The following is an 18,005-nucleotide window of genomic DNA, read 5'->3' as shown; positions in this document are numbered from 1 at the left end:
AGACTAAACACAAAGCATCTCACTGCCAAAAGTCACAGCGAATATCCATCCACTCACTCAACGAGCATTGATTGCTAGGTGCTGTTCTAGGTGGATACGTCGATGTCGATGAACAGAAGAAACATGGAGTGCCCACACACTAAATAAGTGAATTATGCAGTGTTGCAGAACAATATTCACATTAAACATATAAACCATGTAGTGCTAGAAGAGGGTGGGGGAACAGGACTGACAGTTTAGAGATGAGGAAATTAGAAAGAGATTAAGTAGCTCCTCTAAGGTCACGGAGTTGGTAAGCAGAGCCAGGATTTTTACTTGGTGGTCTCATTTCAGAATCCCTCCTTGCCTTTAACAATTGCTCTATTACTTCTTGTGAATGTTTCTCTGAAACAGAATCTCTTAGTCTCAGGGGATCATGGCCTAAGCCTAAGGCCGGATTTCTTCCACAGGGTTACTCTGCCTACCTTATTCCCGCATCAACGCCCCACGTGGCCCCCCAGTTAGCTGCCCACCCACTCGTGGCCCTCGAAATGCCAACGGTGCCTTCCTGCACTCCTCCACGCCTCTCTCCACCTTCCGTCCTGGACACCCTCTTCTCTTCTTGTCCCCTTTCTAAATACGACTATTATTTCCAGACCTGTTTTAAATTTGTCCTCCACAAAAGGCTTCCCCTGATCTTATCAGCTTTGTGGGATCACTTCCCTCTTTGGCTTTTTATAAGTTTACACCAATCATTCCCCACACAGTGGTGTGGCTACCTCGTGTTGTGATTTTATCACCAGCAAACTTGACCGCGCACCTACTGTATCAGTCTGCCAGGGTCCCCGTAACAAAGGACCACAGGCTGGGTGGCTTAAACAGCAGGAATCTATTGTCTCACAATTCTGGAGGCTAGAAGTCTGATATCAAGGTGTTGGCAGCATTGGTTTCTTCTGAGCCTGTCTCCTTGGCTTTTAGACAGCCTTCTTCTCCGTGTCTTCACATCGCTGTCCCTCCGTGTGTCTGTGTGCCAATCTTCTTTTCTAATAAGGACACCAGTCATATTGGATTAGGGACCACACTTATGACCTCATTTTATCTTAATTACCTCCTTAAAGGCCTTGTCTCCAAACATAGTCACATTCTGAGGTACTGGGGTTTAGGACTTCAACATAGGAATTTTAAGGGGACAAATTCAGCCCACAACACCTACCCTGTTTGTGTAATCGTGTTAAGCATTCTAGAGACTAGAGAAACACCCGCTCTCATTTGTCTTCCTGTTCCTTTACTGGAAACATATCCAGGAGGCCAGGGCCTTGGGCACTGGCTGTACCAAGGCCTCTGACACTCACTCACTGCAATGACTCACATCGTCACTGAAAATCACTGTTCGGCAAGAGCTGTGCAGAGTCAATGGGAGCTGAGACTGATCGAGGAGTCGCATTTAGTCAGCGAAGAAACAGAAGTGACCGATGTGAGATTCTCAGTCCACTGCCTAACTTGTTCCTCAAAGCCACAGACCTCACTTTCTAAAGGTAGAGACCAGCAAAAACCAGTGCCGCTCTCTTGATGACAAAAACCAAAGAATGGTTTTATGCTTGGGTATTTTTATGTCTGTAATGTGAGTCTACATGGAGTGAGAGGAAAAATAAACATAAAAAATAGCCATCTTAGAAAGCAGAGTTTGCTTATTCCACAAGATAAATCACCAGAGCTACCATTTTCCTAGTAATTTCGAAAGCAGACATCGGTGATTTTTTTCTCAACACAACTGTCTTCGTTTGAGCTTTTCAGAGGGAGTGCACCCCTTTGGGGGTTCACTTAGCTCAGCCAAGGCGGCAAGCTGTGTGCCCCTAACACATGTTTACCCAATATTCCAGCATCGTGTTTATGAGGCTTAAGTGGCTCCGATGTATTCCAGGGCACATACACTCAGCAGAGAAGTACAGAAGCTGGCAACTCACGTTTGTCCAAATTGATTCCACATCTGCCTTAAGTGAACCACTCCCTTTGATACAACTACGCTTTTCCCCCTCCTTGCAAGGCACTGTCTGCTATTAGAGGTTGAAAAATAAAGGGGCTGTTTCAGAAAAGAAGAAAAACAAGTTAAAAGTTCAGCCTGAGGTTCCAGATACTGCTGTGGGTTACTGTTCCTTCTTTTAAGAAAACTGAGTAACTTTGATAAGTCATAAAACGTTTCAAACCTAGCTCTTTTGCTCACACTGCACACAATCTGTTAGCGTGAAAGTCTTGTTATAGTAAAAACTTAACCAACAGAAACCTCAGGAAACCTCATCTGTCCAGAACAAGGCAGAAACAGAAAGCAAATACTAAAAAACCTCAGGGCAGCCAAAATGTCACAAAGCCATTGCAATTTATCCATACCAGAGCCTCTAAACCCACATTAAAAGCATTTGCTTTCATTTGATTCCAGATTCCAGCATTTTGGCTAACTGCTTTCCAAGCTCACTGCAGACTGGGAACAGCAAATCAGAGGGAGTCTGCTCCCTACAGCTGTAAGACAGGACAGAGATAAGAAAACCAGAAAAGCCAGAAATCTCACAAGCGTAGCAGGTCCCCATTACAGAACGAAGGGGTAACTGTCTGACTCGCCCCAACAGCCGTTAGGCACAACTGCACAGTAACAATAAGCCCAAGTCATAAGAAAAGGCTAAATTATGTTTGGCAGCTTTTATTTAAGGTAGAAATGTCATGTGGAATACATTTCAGAAAAATAATTTTAAAAATATAAAACAACATGGCTTGTTGTTACAGTTTCAACGTGTCCCCCAGAGTTCATGGGTTGGAAACTTAATCCCCAGTGCAATAGTGTTGAGAGGTGGAACCCTTAAGAGGCGATTAGATCACGAGAGCGCTGCCTTCACGAATGGATTAATGCCGTTGTAGTGGCAGTGGGTTAGTTATCTCAGGAGTGGGTTCCTGATAAAAGGATGAGTCCAGCCTCCCCCAGCCCCCTTGCCCTTCTGCCTTCACCAGGTAGTGACACAGCAGGACCCGATGCTGCCCCTCAGTCTCGGACTTCCCAGCCTCCAGAACCATGAGCCAAATAAATTTCTGTTCATCATAAATTATCAATCTCAGGTATTCTGTTATAGCAGCACAAAACAAACTAAGACACTTGCAAAGACTTTTTTTGGTTAGAAGTGACAAAAAAGCCAATCTAAATTGGTACAAAAAGGTACTTTGTTAACTTTATTAATCCAGAGATAGCCTTGCTTCTGATACAATTGAGTCCAGGAGGCTTGAATAACATCATTAGGACCTGGCTTCTGTCCCGCTGTTCCCTTCTACTCTGTTAGTCTCCAACTACCTCTGCCCTCATTGTGGCAAGATGGCTGCCAGTAGCTCTAAGTCTGGTGAACGAGGGCTCTTCCTTTAGTCTGACCATGCAAGCCAAGAGGCAAGACTAACTCTACCTTGACCAGATTAGCTTGGTTTGGGTCACCTGTCTATCCTGGATCCAATCCCTGTGGTTAGGAGTTTGCACAGTGTTCTGATTGGCCAGACTCTGACCACATGTCTACTCCTGGGGCATAGGGTGGAGTCAGCTCCCCAAGTGGGGAGACAGAATGGGAGAGGGATGAACACATGTAGGGGTGGAGGGTGGGGGTAGATGTGACCATGAGAGAGGGGATAAAATGTTGGGCAAAGACAGCTACAAATGTCTGTATGGACAGGTAAAGCCTGTTACTATCCAGGATGCCCAGCAAGACACAGGGTTTGCATACATCCACTGTTAGTAGGTTCTCTGATCTCTTCAAAGGCACTTTAGTATTCCATATTTTTTGAATCTTTTATGTGAATTTACTTCATTTCTCTTACTGGACTAGAACTGGCTCTTCAATTGAACACATATTATTTACACCCTGCCTCATTTTAAAATGAGGAGTCTAACGTGAAATATATGAGAAAACTGAAGTGAGAAAGCAGGAAGGAAAGGACATGGGGAAAAAAGAATGATGTGAACATTATGGCCCAAATGCATTACACAAGGTCTTAGGCACTCTTTAAACAGCTGAACCACAAATGTGGTTGAGCTTCCTATCAGCCAATACAAAGAGGGAATCAAGTTACACAATTCAATGTCCACAGGATAAAAGTACCAAGTAATGTTGCTATTTCTAGTTCTGAGATTTAAAAAATGCCAATTCAAGTCTTCCTAAAGGGGATATTGTTTGACATTGAAAATATAGGGCCTAACCACTTCATCTCAGTAGTAATGGTAAGAAATGTTGTGTCTCCCCTCTCCTTCTGACCCCCCTCAATAAGGCCATGCCAAAGCACAGTTCACTACAAGTAACTCTTTAAGGAAGTAATGCAACCCAGATACACAATTCTCAAAAGATCTAACACCAAGGGGAAAAAATGTGGGCTCAAATTATGATCCAGGGACCTCTAGAGGTCTCTGAAAACTTTTCAGAAAGTCTGCATGGTCAAAACTTATTTTTATACTACTACTAAAGCTTTTTTGTCTTTTGCACTCTCTTTCTCTTATGAGTGTCTGCAGAGGTGTTGTCTACAGGCCACACAGTGTGTGCTACAGCAACAGATCAAAAGTAGAGATATGAAGGCTGGGTGCTGTAGCTCAAACCTGTAATCCTAGCACTTTGGGAGGCCAAGGCAGGAGGATGGCTTGGAGCCGGGAGTTTAAGACCAGTCTGGTCAACATAGCAAGACCCCCATCTCCACAAAACATAAAAAAATTAGCTGGGCATGGTGGTGTGCGTGTAGTCCCAGCTACTCAGGAGGCTGAGGCAGGAGGATCACTTGAGCCCAGGAGTTTGAGGTTGCAGTGAGCTATGATGACGCCACTGCACTCCAGCCTGGGTGATAGAATGAGACTCTGTCTCAAAAAAACCCATAAAACAAACAAAAAACAAACCAAAACAAAAAAATCCCCATGGATGAATCCAGCTGTTTTCTGTTAAGCCAGACATTAAAGAGATTTGCAAATTATTATTTTTTATCTTAGAAATTTTTCACACACAAGTATGTCATATTAACCTACATGGATTTGTTACTGATTTTTTAGTGATTTATAAACATTTTTCAAATTTTAATTTGAAATACAGTAAATATACTAATACAGTAAATATCTATAGATATCACCCACAGTCACTTTGGAGTTCTTGAAAACTTTTATCGTATAAAGGGGTCCTGAGACCAAAAAGTTTTCAGAATGATTGGTATAAAGGATGCTGTTGCTTTTACAAGTCCCAGAAGGTCATCTGTGAAAAATGCTGTATGATCAACTACATTTGGGAAATGTGATGCCTCTCTTGGAAACCATCAAATTAGAGGCAAATAAACCTAATCGACATCAACTCTGCTTCCTAAATGTATCTGACCAAGATGCCTCTTTCAAGTGCTTCTGTCATTACCCTGGGGCACACCTGGGAAACCCATGAACAGCAAGACCTCCATCAATCCTCCTGAATGGCACTCTCACAACCTGGCGTCTGTCAAGTGACGGCAGCAGAGTCTGAAGTTACACCTCTGACAGCACGAAGAGTGATCCTTTTATAAATGACAAGGCAGAACTGAGCCGGACAGACAGCTCCTTTATCTCTGCAAAGAGGTGAACTGAGGGCGTGGCAAAGATCCCCCTCAGGAGATGAATCTGGGTCTGTGCCATTGAAGACAGTCATCGAGGCCCCAGAAATCAGTCGTTTCGGCCTGGACATCTTCCAAAGCAGATGGTACCACACGCTTGCCCCGGTCATGAAGAAATCTCAATTAAGCTCCTACAAAATGTTTAAGTTACGTAACTTCCTGGTGACCCCTCCAAGGAAAATAGTGGTCAAACGTACCCCTAATGAGCCAACTTCCTTTACTTGGTCGTAAACTAAAAGTCAATTAAATGTTACGGAATGCCTACCAAAATGATGACTCTGGTTTTGAACTATCGCTCTTATTTCTGTTTGACAGTAATTACTTAATTGGGCCAGTTGTCTGTTAAGAAAACTCCAAGTTCACAATAATAAAATTATGTCATCGGGCAGCTTATCAAGAGCTTACAGTAACAGGCAAGGCACTGTTGGCGTGAAAATGAAAACTCTGTGCCTCTGCAAAAGCCTGTCATCTAGTAAGGGGCCAGACAGAGCAAGGAAGGAAGGAAGGAGGAAGGGGAGCGAGGGAGCGAGGGTAGGAAGGGAGAAAGGAAGGAGGACAGGTCAAGCATCCCTAACCTGAAAATCTGAAATGTTCCAAAATCTGAACATTTTGAGTGCTGACGTGATACCACAGTGGAAAATTCCAAACCTGACCTCATGTGACAGTCACAGTAAAAACTTTGTTCCATGAACACATTTAAAATATATAAAAGTAACTTCAGGCTATATGTATAAGGTATATATGGAACAAATGAATTTTGTGTTTAGACTTGGGTCCCATCCCCGAGATATCTCATTATGCGTGTGCAAATATTCCAAAATTCAAAAAAAATCCAAGATCCAAAACACTTCTGGTCCCAGGCTTTTCAGGTAAGGGATACTCAGCCCGTATTCTCATTTTCATCCTTGCAGCATCTGGTGAGGAACCTGGTAGAGAATCAATCTATATCTGTCTCTATAAATTTGCTATTTACCTCTAAAATATTTATTTGTATACGGATGAATACCACACAAATAGGCAGTCAAATATAATCCAGTCAAATTGCAGTTCTTGGTACTAGAATTTAATCACTTTACCAAAAAAGATTAAAAAACTTAACACCATCGTGAAGTAAAAAATAATCATTTTAATATCCATACTTTCACTTCTGTTAATTTATCTTTGATTTCTATGCATGTGTACCCATCCAGTTTGACTTGCTGTGTATTTATTTTACAACATGGGGCAATCTTCAACAAGACATGGTTAAGCTGAACTGTTTATTCTTAAACAGCACAAAGTATCTTGTCCTCAAAGAACTTTATCGACCTGATTTTCATAGGGCCCTCTGAGGCAGCTCAGTATGGTGGTTTTTTGCTGAAATCTCTTATTTGGAAGATGGCAAAACAGACCTGGACCTCTCAAGCCCACTGGTTGCTTGTATTCACATCACAGCTCGCTTGGGTAAGTGGTAAAGGCGGAATAATAAGCAGATTGCCTCCAAACACAGCTGGGTGAGACAGCTTCACTTTTGGGAAGTTGACCCAATCATGCAAACCTTTCTAATGGCATAATTTGTTCCAGGGTTCTTCTGATGTTTAAGAAGGGAAATATTAATCCTTGTGCACAGTCATGATTAAAGTACTCTCATTTACAGCAATACAGAGTTTTCTTCTTCAGCCATTGTCCTATGGTGAGCTGATTGATTGTACTTGATGCAGAATTGAAAGCACGAAACCTCCTTTCCTAATCAGAGTTGGTGACAGCATTCTCACTTCCTGCCAAATGGATCAGACCACACTTTTAACCCTACAGAAAGAAACATGAATAAAAACAGGATTGAATTTCAAATGTCCTACCACTTCCTTGAACCCCAAACAAAATGACATCAGAATTGAGCTGTGCAATTTGCAGTGTAGCCTGAGATGGTCTGAGCAGGCTGGAGGGATGCTGGCACGAAATGGCTGGGAAGCCATGGCAGCACCAGGGACTTTTAAATAGCTCAGGAATTGCCCCCAAACAGGAAGACATGGATCTGGCCTAGTTAAAAAACAAACAAATAAATAAATAAATACATAAGAATGGTGTTATAGATTACAAGCTTTTTGGTTAATAAACTGGAAACCTCTTATTTTCAGCCAACGTGGATGGTCTTAAAAGAACTAACCATACAGCCATAAAGGGAGCTTTTTGAGCTTTTGTACAAAGCAGAATCCCACATCAACTAAAACAGCTTACAAGTAAACACTATTCTCCCACGAGGGTAATGTTTAAATAGGTGCTTGGTAAATAAGTCTGCAAAATAGCTATTCACGTTTCATATTTAATTGCACACTTGTTGACATTTTTATGTCCACTTATCAAATGCAAAAGAGGAACATGGCAAACTTGCAGAAAGTATTCTGGAGTGAAATATTAAAATGAAGTCTTGGGTGGCACCTATAAAATGGCAACTGCTGTGAAATAAATAGCAAAATCACAATCTGGTCTCTAAGCTAAAAAGCCACTCTCCCACTCTCCATGGCAAAGCAAACACACACAAACCACACAACGCAGTAGTACAAATGAAAGTTTGTTTTGATTTTTTTGTGTCACAGTTTACCTGGTGGCTGCACATCTTCTTGAACAATACCAGCCCGATTTATGGCTTGTTCCTTCTCTGAGAAACACAACAGAAAAAATACTCTTTAGAAGGGAGAGGGGGTGAAATCTTTGTATTTACTTGGGCCAATGACATGGGACAATTATAAGATAATATTTATGAGTGCTATTAAATTCAGAGATGCCATTACACAAAGCATTTAGGTTGTGCAAGTTCAGAGATCCCATAACAGAAAAAATTGGGTATTTTCAAAGAAAAATAAAGCCATACTTCAAAAGAAAAGCTCCCAACTCACATCTTTTCTCTGTGATCTCAGCATTTTGGAAAGGCAACAAAACAAAAAAAGAACAATTTTGAAAGAACTGGTGGGCGTGACATTACGAGGGGGAAGGCTGCTGAATTGAAGGAACAAATACAATCAACAAAAAAACGATGTAGTTTTATATGTCTAAAATGCACTCCACTGAAGGACTAGACTCAGAGCTAAATATGCCATGTTTTTGATAGGAAATAGAGCAGAAAATTAATCTTTGGGTGGGTGGCTTTGGTTTGGATAATTGAAGCTTCCCTAATTGACTGCAGGTGCTGTGCCAATTAGTAAGTGCATTGTAGCTACAGCAGCTAAGCCGGTCTCTTTGGAGAAGTCCAACAGGCCAGGGCCAAGGGAAATTGGGCATTTCATATCTGTGGGCTTCAAGCACTCTGACACATCTTTCTAAGTGGTTTAGAATAAACCCAAGGTCTGTGGAAACAAAGACTTATTATTTTAAGTATCTTGACAAACAAATGACAGCTTCTCAGGAGAAAGATTTGGAGCCAAAGGATGTTTACTACTAAAATTATAGTAATTAAATGTTGTAATCAGACCTTTGTTTTCATCAGGCTGACAATGTTTCTTTAAATCCATATTTAGTTCTTATTTAATATTAGGCTGCTTTCTTTATTTTGGCCTCTGGATTCTCATAAAGTTACACAAGCATAGAGGTACCAGAAACAGGGTTTTGCCAAATCTAATGTTCGTTGAACTTGTTTCTTTAGTGATGTGACAGAAAGTCAATCCTCAATGACCTACCTGAGAGTTTTATCAATGCTAAATTTTGTCTTGGCAAATAAAACGCTGAGCAATAGGGATTAATTGACAACGGCCTGATGGTTTTGCTGTACCTCTCTGAAAAGCAGGTGGATGGCAACTAACACCCTCTGGACCAAGATATGCCAAAAGATTTCTTTCATCTAGAGTGGATGATATGGAACCTCTAAGGCATCAGACTTTCTGCAATAACTCAACACAAAGATGTTCTCATTTCCTAAGTCACTAAATTCTTCTGGGACTGAGCCCTACCACACAGTCAACATGTAAGCCTGAACGTACGGATGTCTCCAACATGCTCTCAGAAAACGCCAACAAGTAAAAAGCCCACACTGTCATAAGCCTTGCCAGGAACAACAACAGATATAATTTTCCAGATTGAAAAGGTCTATTCTTTGATATCATGGAAGAGGGACGCAATGAGTTTTTTTTTTTTTAAATAACTGATAGAAAGCATTCTAGACTTATCGATTTACGAAAATCAGACATCCCGGTGTACTGAACACGTTCTCCAAGAGGCAGATACTGTAGAGCTAAAGAAGCTGGCAGACTGCCAAGCATCAAAAGAAGCTGACTTTTGGTGGCAAGGACAGAATGCCTAATTGTGTTCTAACCTCTTAGGATGCAATGGAGAACCAAGTGCAGAGAAAGGGATCCCTGTCTTCACTTTCTTGCTAATTGCTAATGAGGTTGAAGAGAGGCTGAGGATTTATTTTAAATAGATCATAATCCCTTTATAATCCTTGTCCTAATGCAACTACCTCTGTAGTTTGGCTTGGTCAGACAATTTAAACCACTTTGCTGAACCAGTTCCTACCAAGTGATCACCAGGTATTAGCATCCTATCTTCATCCCCTGGTTCTTTAAGCCATTAATGTTTTATAAACACTCTAAGGCCAAAGCAGTCTTATGTAAATTCATGATATAACACAAAGACACTTTATTTGTGAATGCGGAATATGCTAAAAGGAAAACAGAAACTAGTCCCTCAGGATTTAGCAAGCACATCTTTGATGAGATTGACAGTAGGTTTCTATTTCACTCTCACTGGAGAAATAGCAAATGTATATAAACCTCAGGAAAAGGGTGGTTTAACTATATGAACAAATCAGGATAAGCTAATTACTGACTTCAGTAGTGAGCACGTTTCTATCAGGAATGAAGTAATTAAAACCCAACTATGGAACAGTGAGTTAGAAAATTCCCCACTCCAGTGTCTCAGCAAGCCCGACTCTGCCCCCTGGTGCTAAGGCAGTGTTTGATTTGTAGTTTTAATTGAGGATCATTATCTATAGACAAAGGGCCAAAGTATATTATTAAAACCAGCAATACTTGCAGACGGGCTGATTTTTGAATAGTAATAAAAGAATCCACCTAGTAATTTCTAAATCTTTGAAAAGGAAAACATATCCTTATGTTCAATGTCCATATTGGGAAATAAATCTATATGACTTGTTACTTTAACATCTATCACAATACAAACAGTGCAGTATACCTAAGCCCCACGTCCCTGAGCAGTCTTATAACTACTAGTTGAGGGTGCGCTAGTGGAGGACCAGCAGCTAGAAATCCAAAATAAAAAAGGAGATAAAAGACAGTGAAGAATACGATGTTGGCAATCTACCTTGCCATCTCCTCCCGCTGATGAACAGTTAGAATAAAAGCATATTTCACAAGCGGAAGTAAGGGCGACAAATGGCCAAATTTGAATGTGGACTGTACATGCCATACAGGTTGAGTATCCCTTGAGTGTTTTGGGTTTTTTCCAGATTTTGGAATATATGCATATATATATATACGTATATATATATATATGAAATGAGGTATCTTGGGGATGGGACCCACGTCCAAACATGAAATTCATTTATGTTTCACCTATACCTTAAAAACACACAGCTTGAAGGTAATTTTATGCAATATTTTTCATAATTTTGTATATGAAACAAAGTTTGTGTTTAGTACTTATATGTGGAATTTTCCACTTGTGGTATCACATTGAAGTTCAAACACTTTCAGATTTTGGAACATTGCAGATTTCAGATTTTCAGATTAGAAATGCTCAACCTGTAATAGCATTGTATCAATATTAAATTTCCTAGATTGGATAACTATATTGTGAATTACGTAAAATAATGTTCTTATTAGTAAGAAATACAGGCTGAAGTATTTAGGAATGAAAGCTCACAATGCTTCAATTTACTTTCAAATGGTTCAGCAAAATAATAGTAATAATTATAATGTATGTATATATAATTATTAATATATGTATATATATTATATAGAGGGGGAGAAAGCAAATGTGCAGAATGTTAACAACTGGCACATCTAGGTGAAGGACATACAGGAATTTACTACGCTACTCTTGGATCTATTGTCCATTTGGATTTATTTTTTAATTAAAAAAATACACAGCTATAAAACATCTATAAGAAAGTCAAACACCATTGTGACTGTTCCATGGTGATTACTTCAAAGTAGCTATCTTTATTAAAATAACAAATACAAAATTTAAAAAAAAACCTTTTTCAGTACTCCGTTTTGCTGCTGTTGCCTAGACACACACTCCTGCCTACAGGGTATTCCAGAACTTGATGTGCACGGGTGGCGAGTGTGACCCAGAGGCTGAGGGGAAGCCATATGACCACGGCAGCAAGTGTGAAGCAGCTGGCTGAAGGGGCACAAAAGGCCACTAGAAGCACTGGCTCCTCCCAATGCTGCCAACACTCTTCTTTCCTCACGAGCACAGTCGGGTTGAATCCAGGGAGCTCTGCAACGCCGGTTGGAAAGCAGGACCTCAGTCTGTCTGCGCATTTCATTCAACGACACGGCAAAAGGAATGACAAGCACATTCCAAGCACCTGGCATGTAATATGGAAAATGCCCTTGCAAGGCAAGAAGTATTTCTGCCTCAACCCTGTCCTGCCTGTGCACAACATACTTTCAGTTGGAGGCGGCAAGGTGCGGCAGAAAAGGAGAAGGACCCAGAGGCAGGAGACTGAGGGCTCCTCACAGCTCTCCCACGTGGCCTTCACTTGGCTGACTGCTACACATTCTCTGCTACCTTAAAGGCATCGTGGCATTAAGTACAGACAAGGTCAGGGGAGTTAGGGTCTAGTGTCCACCCAGCAATTGACAGACAAGTCACTAAATGAGGGGCCTGAAACGAGCTCCACGCCCCTTCTGGCAAAACCCTATGACTTTATCCCTCTGCACATCTAATTAAAATTAAAAATAAAGGGGATCACAGCAAATGATCTTATTCTGTCTAATTCTACAGGCTGGCCTCAAAGGCATGCTATTTTTAAAAGCCCATGTTCAGGATCACTGTCTAGTTCTAGGATGAGAAGACAGATCAGGCTTCTAGTTACAGCTCGCTTACCTAAATGTGGCCTCTTCAGAACAACCACACTGTGCCAACAGGACAAAAGTGAGAAAGCAACATGTGGGACTCCTTCCAGAAGCACAGCAGAACTGTACCCATACGTCTGGTTCTGGATCGCTGACCGCCCCCGCCCCCCCCATGCCATCGTCTCTCCAGTGCTCATTTTCACGTACAGAACCGACCCTGTACGCCACGTAACACTTAGTGAAGCCTTGCTGAGTTGACAAAAGAGCTGAGATCACACTGAAGGTCAAAATGAAGTCCAATGAGACAATCTTGTAGTAGGGGCTTGCCTGCTTTGCAATCATGAAGATCTCCCTGGCTTTATCTTATCTAAAGCAGCTTCCTCCTCTTTTCTGCTGGCTGTGGGCTTATTCCAGCAGAGACCCTGAAACCGACCTGTCCCCATACCCAGGCTGACCCAGCTGAAGGGCCCAAAATGACCTGTTGCTTGGGTTCCACATGGCCTGCCTTCCCAATGGCTGGCTCCAATCTTGTTTTTCCTAGTAACCCAGTTCTCAGGGACTGGGCTTCTCTGCTCTGCCTTTCCAAAAATGGCAGGGTGGGGAGGGATGCTTCTCCTCCGTAGGCCCAGACTCCTGGGGAATACAAATGTATGGAGCACGGTTAGAAGGGGAAGAACTAACAAGAAAGGATAAGGAGTGGCTGAAAGGCAGAGGCAAGAGAGCAAACCCAGGAGGACTGGCCAAGGGGGCCAGTCACAGAAGCCCAGGGAAGACAGTACTTCAAGGAGGGAGAGTCTGGCATGGAGGTGGTACCTCTTACTCCTAAATGACCTGACCTCCTGTGTCACAAAGAGAATGGGAGCCATCATCTGGAAGTGTCCCTACAGCGCATTCACACCTGTCCCTCCTCCTGAGCTGGTGGAATATGTGCCCTTCCTGCGATCCCAGGCTCTGTCCTCTAGCCAGACTCATGGTCCCGTGCCACCTCCCCCTCTCTCCAGCAGCTTTCTTTGTCTGAGACTTTCTGGGCCCTCCCATGTCTCTCAGCCAAAACTAAAAGTAAAAAAAAACAAACTCTCCCCGGACCCTATGACCTGCTACAAATATGACTTTGCCATTCTCCTCTCTGTACAGTCAACCATCTTTAAATAGTCAATTTAATTTACTGTCTATTCTTCAATCCACTGCAATCTGCTTTGTGCCCACTTCCAAACCATTTAATGAAATAACCAATCACTTTTACCTTCTTTTTGCTAAATCCAATGGATATTTTCACTTGTGATCTTTCCTACTGTCTCCGAGCAGCCTTACCCCACTGATCACACCCCTTTTCACCAAGTGCTGTCTTCATGGGGCCTGTGACCGTAGCCTCTCCTGGTTTTAATCCTATCTCTCTGGCCACCCCTGCTCAGTCTCCTCTGAGGCCCTTCTCTTCCTCTGACCACCTGCTTTTTAGAACTTCCAACACTGGTGTTCCCCAGTGCTGTCAGGAACTCTTATCGTAGGTAGACAGCAAGGGACCTCCGACCCTCCTGGGGACAAAGGCAGCACCTGAGCAAATGCCACACCCGGGGGTGACCGCACGCCTTACCGATCTGCCAATCACAACTTAGTGCGCCAACTGCAAAAGAATGCAGAGAATTCCCTAGCCCTTGGGCCAAGCAGCACAGGTACAAGAGGGTCTGGAAGGTGACTTAGAACAAGCTAAGGCTAATTATCATGTCATTAGCTTAAATCTACATTGCGGTTCACCCCTGCAAACGGACTTTCAGAGAGGCTCATGGGAAATCCACGTGTAGTAAGACTCAGGTTATGTAACTCCCAACTGTCCATCAAAGTGGTTTGATGGTGCCGTTTGAACCATGAGGAGCGCCAGCCTAGACACTATAAAACAAGACCCCAGACCATATCCAAGGCCCTTATGTTAGGACAGGAGGTCTGTTCGCCGTCTGTGGCAAACATATCTTGCCCTTACTCTGTGAACCTGTATCTTGCTCTTGCTCTGTAAATCTCTCGTCCTTCGTCAATAAACTTCATTTCCCACTTGCCTTGCTTTTGGTGTGTCCGGTCATTCTTTGACCAAGAGCACACCAAGAACTGAGAACAGACTACAACCCGACATTGCCACATTGCAGTGACTCTGAATCCCATCTCTAGCTCCAGCATCTCAGCTCCAGCCTGGCATGTCCTGTCCATGGGAAATCCCAAGAGCATGTCACAAACCTAAACCTCAATATGTCCAAAATTGAACTAACTCGTTCCCTCACACCCCCCAAACCACTTCCTTCTTGTGTTTCCTAGTTAATGATCAGCACCACCATCTCCTCAGTTTCTGGAGCCAGAAAGTTGGGTACAATTCTCCTTCCCCTCTCTTCCTCACCCTTGTGGCTAATCAGTCACAAATCCCCACAGAGTTGACTTTTTAAATATGGTTACCAAATGCAGTCACTTTCCCCGTCCTATAACCACCACTCTGATTTAGGCTACAGTCACCTCTCCCTGAGGTCACAAGAAATACAGCCTTCCTGTGCCTGGCCTTCTTGCCCCCAACTTGACCCTTCCTGTCCCTCCTTCACATACAGAGTGATGCCTATAAAGAGTGAATCTGATCACTTTGCTTTCCTTATTAAAATATAATCACGTGTCACTTAATGATGGGGATACTTTCTGAGAAATGCGACCTTAGGTGATTTCATCATTGTCCAAACATCAAAGCGTGTACTCACATAAATCTAGATGGTACAGCCTATTGCTTCTAGGCTATAACCTGTGTAACCTGTACTGAATACTGTAGGCAACTGGAACACAGTGGGAAGAATTCATGCATTTAAACATACATAAATGGGTTGCGTACTTCTTTGTCGTGGGGGTCTGTCCTATGTGCATTACAGAAAGTTTAGCAGTATCCCTGGCCACTATCCACTAGATACCAGTAGCACACTAACCACCCCTGCTCCAACCTGTGACAAGCAAACAAGTCTCCAGATCGAGGCAAATGTCACCTGAGGGATACAAGCACCCCTAGTTGAGAACCACTGCTCTAGTCTTCATAACAGCAACTTTTCCAGTGGGATCCAAAGCAAACCCCTTGTCCCAAGTTCAACTCTAGTGGCCTTAATAAAATAGCCTGGGACAGGGATCCGGTGAAAAAGCTTGATGGAAATAGATTATCCAGGGCTTCACACAGCCCCACCTTACTCCCATGTATGGTGCATGCAGATAGGCTGGAAGGCAGAATACACAGAGGCCATTTCAGTCTTGGCTGAGGAAAAGAAGCTACAAGGAAATTTGAGTGTGTACTTAAAATGCTCTCCCTCCAGAAACCAAATGCTGTAACATTTATAATGGGCAGAGCGTTTACACGGAGCTTTAGCCTTCAAATCACCAAGCTTTCAGCCTCCGTTAATATTCTCAAGGGGCAGGGTTGGCCCTCTTCCATCTTCAAGATGATTCAGGTTTCCTGGAGAACAAAATGAGTCTCTAATGCCTAATATTTTCTCTCTGACAGATGGTTTCAGATGTATCAAAGTGCTAATCCTTGCTGAGGTATAGGTCTCAAGGAAGGAGAGTTTGGCTTTTAGAATGATAGGACTTGAATGATTAAGGAGGAAAATTACTCCCAGGATATTCACCATTACCATGTGAGCAACCAGCTTAAAATGAAGGAAACCAGCAGAATCTGAAAAACGATTTGAGAGGAAAAGGGAGGAAAAACTCAAAAACCCAGGTTAACCGTCAGGGTTTGAAATATTTCTGCTCAGACATCTTTGGGAGTGGAAATGAAGTGCAATAAAAATACCTTTCAGCTCGGGATGATCTGGGTTCCATCTGCCTCCCACCACCCTTCCCAGGAGGCTCTGGAGACAGAGGCCTGGGATAGAATATCTGCCTTGTTATTACTAGCTGTGTGACCTTGGGCACGTTATAAAACCTCTCTGAGCCTCAGTTCCCTCATCTGTAAAACAGGTATGTTTTACAAATGTACCTCAAGCTGAGGTTGTGCAAATTAAACAATCCAACGTATGCCTAACACATAATTAGCATTCAGGAAATGTTAACTTTAAGTATGAACTAGTATTCAGTGTTGGCTTATTATGTGCAGACTGTTTTCATATACTGCTTTTCATATTATCACCTCTGAATCTCACAGGAGACTGGGCAGTGTAGATATAGATAATATTATAGATTTGTAATAGTGTAGATATAGATAATTATAGAAAAAGATGCTGAGGGTCCGAGAGGTTGAGTCACTTGTTCATGGTCACAAAGCTGCACGCGGCGGGATTCAAACCCAGCTGTACCTGACTCCTGAGACATGTTGTTTCCAGGACACCACTTGGAGATGACGGGGGTTGGGGGGGAGGGGTAGTTACTGGGGTCAGGTCACCGCGCGGGGTCAGAGGTCACTCACGGTATTCCTCCAACCTCATTAGGGGCCGGAAGTAGATGGGGTAGAAGGCGGCGGCAATCAGGGAGACGAAGCCGCCGAAAATGAGCGCGGTGCGCAGGTTCCGGGACATGACGCGGGGCCGAGGTCGCCCTGACCCCTCTGAGCGGCCCTTACTCTCGGAAACCTCCTTTCGGACAGCCGCGCCGTGACCTCGTTCGGAAGAGGTGGAGCGGCTTTCGCTTCCGGGCCCTGGGGCGGGACGAAGAGGCGGGGCGGGGCCGGGGGCGGGGCCTCGGGCGGGGCGGGGCAGCGCAGAGCGCGGGCTGGGCGCAGGTGGCGGACTGAGGACCGAGCTTTTGTGCGCTCAACTCCCGGGACCTCTGTTCTGTCGCTTCTGCCCTCGGCCTGGTTCCTCCTTCAGCAGCTCCACCCACCACCCTTCAGGCCTCTTTACCCCTCCGTCACCAGCCACGCTTTCTCATCTTTCCCCCATTAATTTCACATTTAGTGACTGTCTACCAGGAGCCGGATGCTTCCTATGGCTCGCTCATCTAATCCTTGTGTCAGTCGGCTCATTTTGCAGGAGAAGGAACCAGGGCTGGGCGGCTTTGGACAAAAAACTCCTTGAAAGCGGTTTGTAGGGACGAGAGACTAGGGCAAGTCCAGGCCCAGGACTGCCTGCGGGGGGCGGGGGGGATTCTGGACCCAGCCAAGCCTAGGAGGAATGTTGTTTCAGTAGCCAAGCTACGAGTGTATCTTTTCTGACTCCGTTTTTCCATGCCCTCCTGTCTCCCTGTTCCCCGTACTGGGATGTCAGGGTTATGAATGAGGATGAAGACTAAGTAGGCAGGGATCAAGGCAGGGCAGAGAGCCAGGGACCAGTCCCACGCATGGACCTGGGGGCTCTGCCTTGTTGCCTGGCTGGGTGTTTGTTCTTCCTGTGATTTTCATCCTCCACCCTCTGCACCTCACTCCCTTTCCAG

General features: G+C 43.6%; 1 protein-coding gene across 1 annotated transcript; it reads right to left on the bottom strand.

The window, feature by feature from the left end:
• Positions 1–6,670: 6,670 nt before the first annotated feature.
• SMIM20 (small integral membrane protein 20) lies at positions 6,671–17,271 on the bottom strand. Its single transcript, XM_012664197.1, has 3 exons — positions 17,044–17,271; positions 8,195–8,251; positions 6,671–7,401 (listed from the first exon to the last, which is right to left on the bottom strand). The coding sequence occupies exons 1-3, from the start codon at positions 17,150–17,152 to the stop codon at positions 7,364–7,366; spliced, it is 204 nt and encodes a 67-aa protein (XP_012519651.1). The 5' UTR covers positions 17,153–17,271; the 3' UTR covers positions 6,671–7,363.
• Between the last annotated feature and the right edge of the window lie 734 nt (positions 17,272–18,005).

This window comes from Propithecus coquereli, unplaced genomic scaffold (genome assembly GCF_000956105.1).
Source record: "Propithecus coquereli isolate 6110/MARCELLA unplaced genomic scaffold, Pcoq_1.0 Scaffold87, whole genome shotgun sequence".
NCBI classification, from domain to species: domain Eukaryota; kingdom Metazoa; phylum Chordata; class Mammalia; order Primates; family Indriidae; genus Propithecus; species Propithecus coquereli.
Note: the sequence above shows the minus strand (reverse complement) of the source record. Positions and strands in the feature narration are given on the sequence as shown.

Excerpts from the sequence above, each read along its gene's own strand:
- SMIM20 (XM_012664197.1), bottom strand. The coding sequence starts at position 17,152 with ATGTCCCGGAACCTGCGCACCGCGCTCATTTTCGGCGGCTTCGTCTCC. Across the intron at positions 8,252-17,043 it reads AATGAGGTTGGAGGAATACC|AGAAGGAACAAGCCATAAAT; the intron begins GTGAGTGACCTC and ends TGTGTTTCTCAG. Across the intron at positions 7,402-8,194 it reads AGAAGATGTGCAGCCACCAG|GGTTAAAAGTGTGGTCTGAT; the intron begins GTAAACTGTGAC and ends TTCTTTCTGTAG.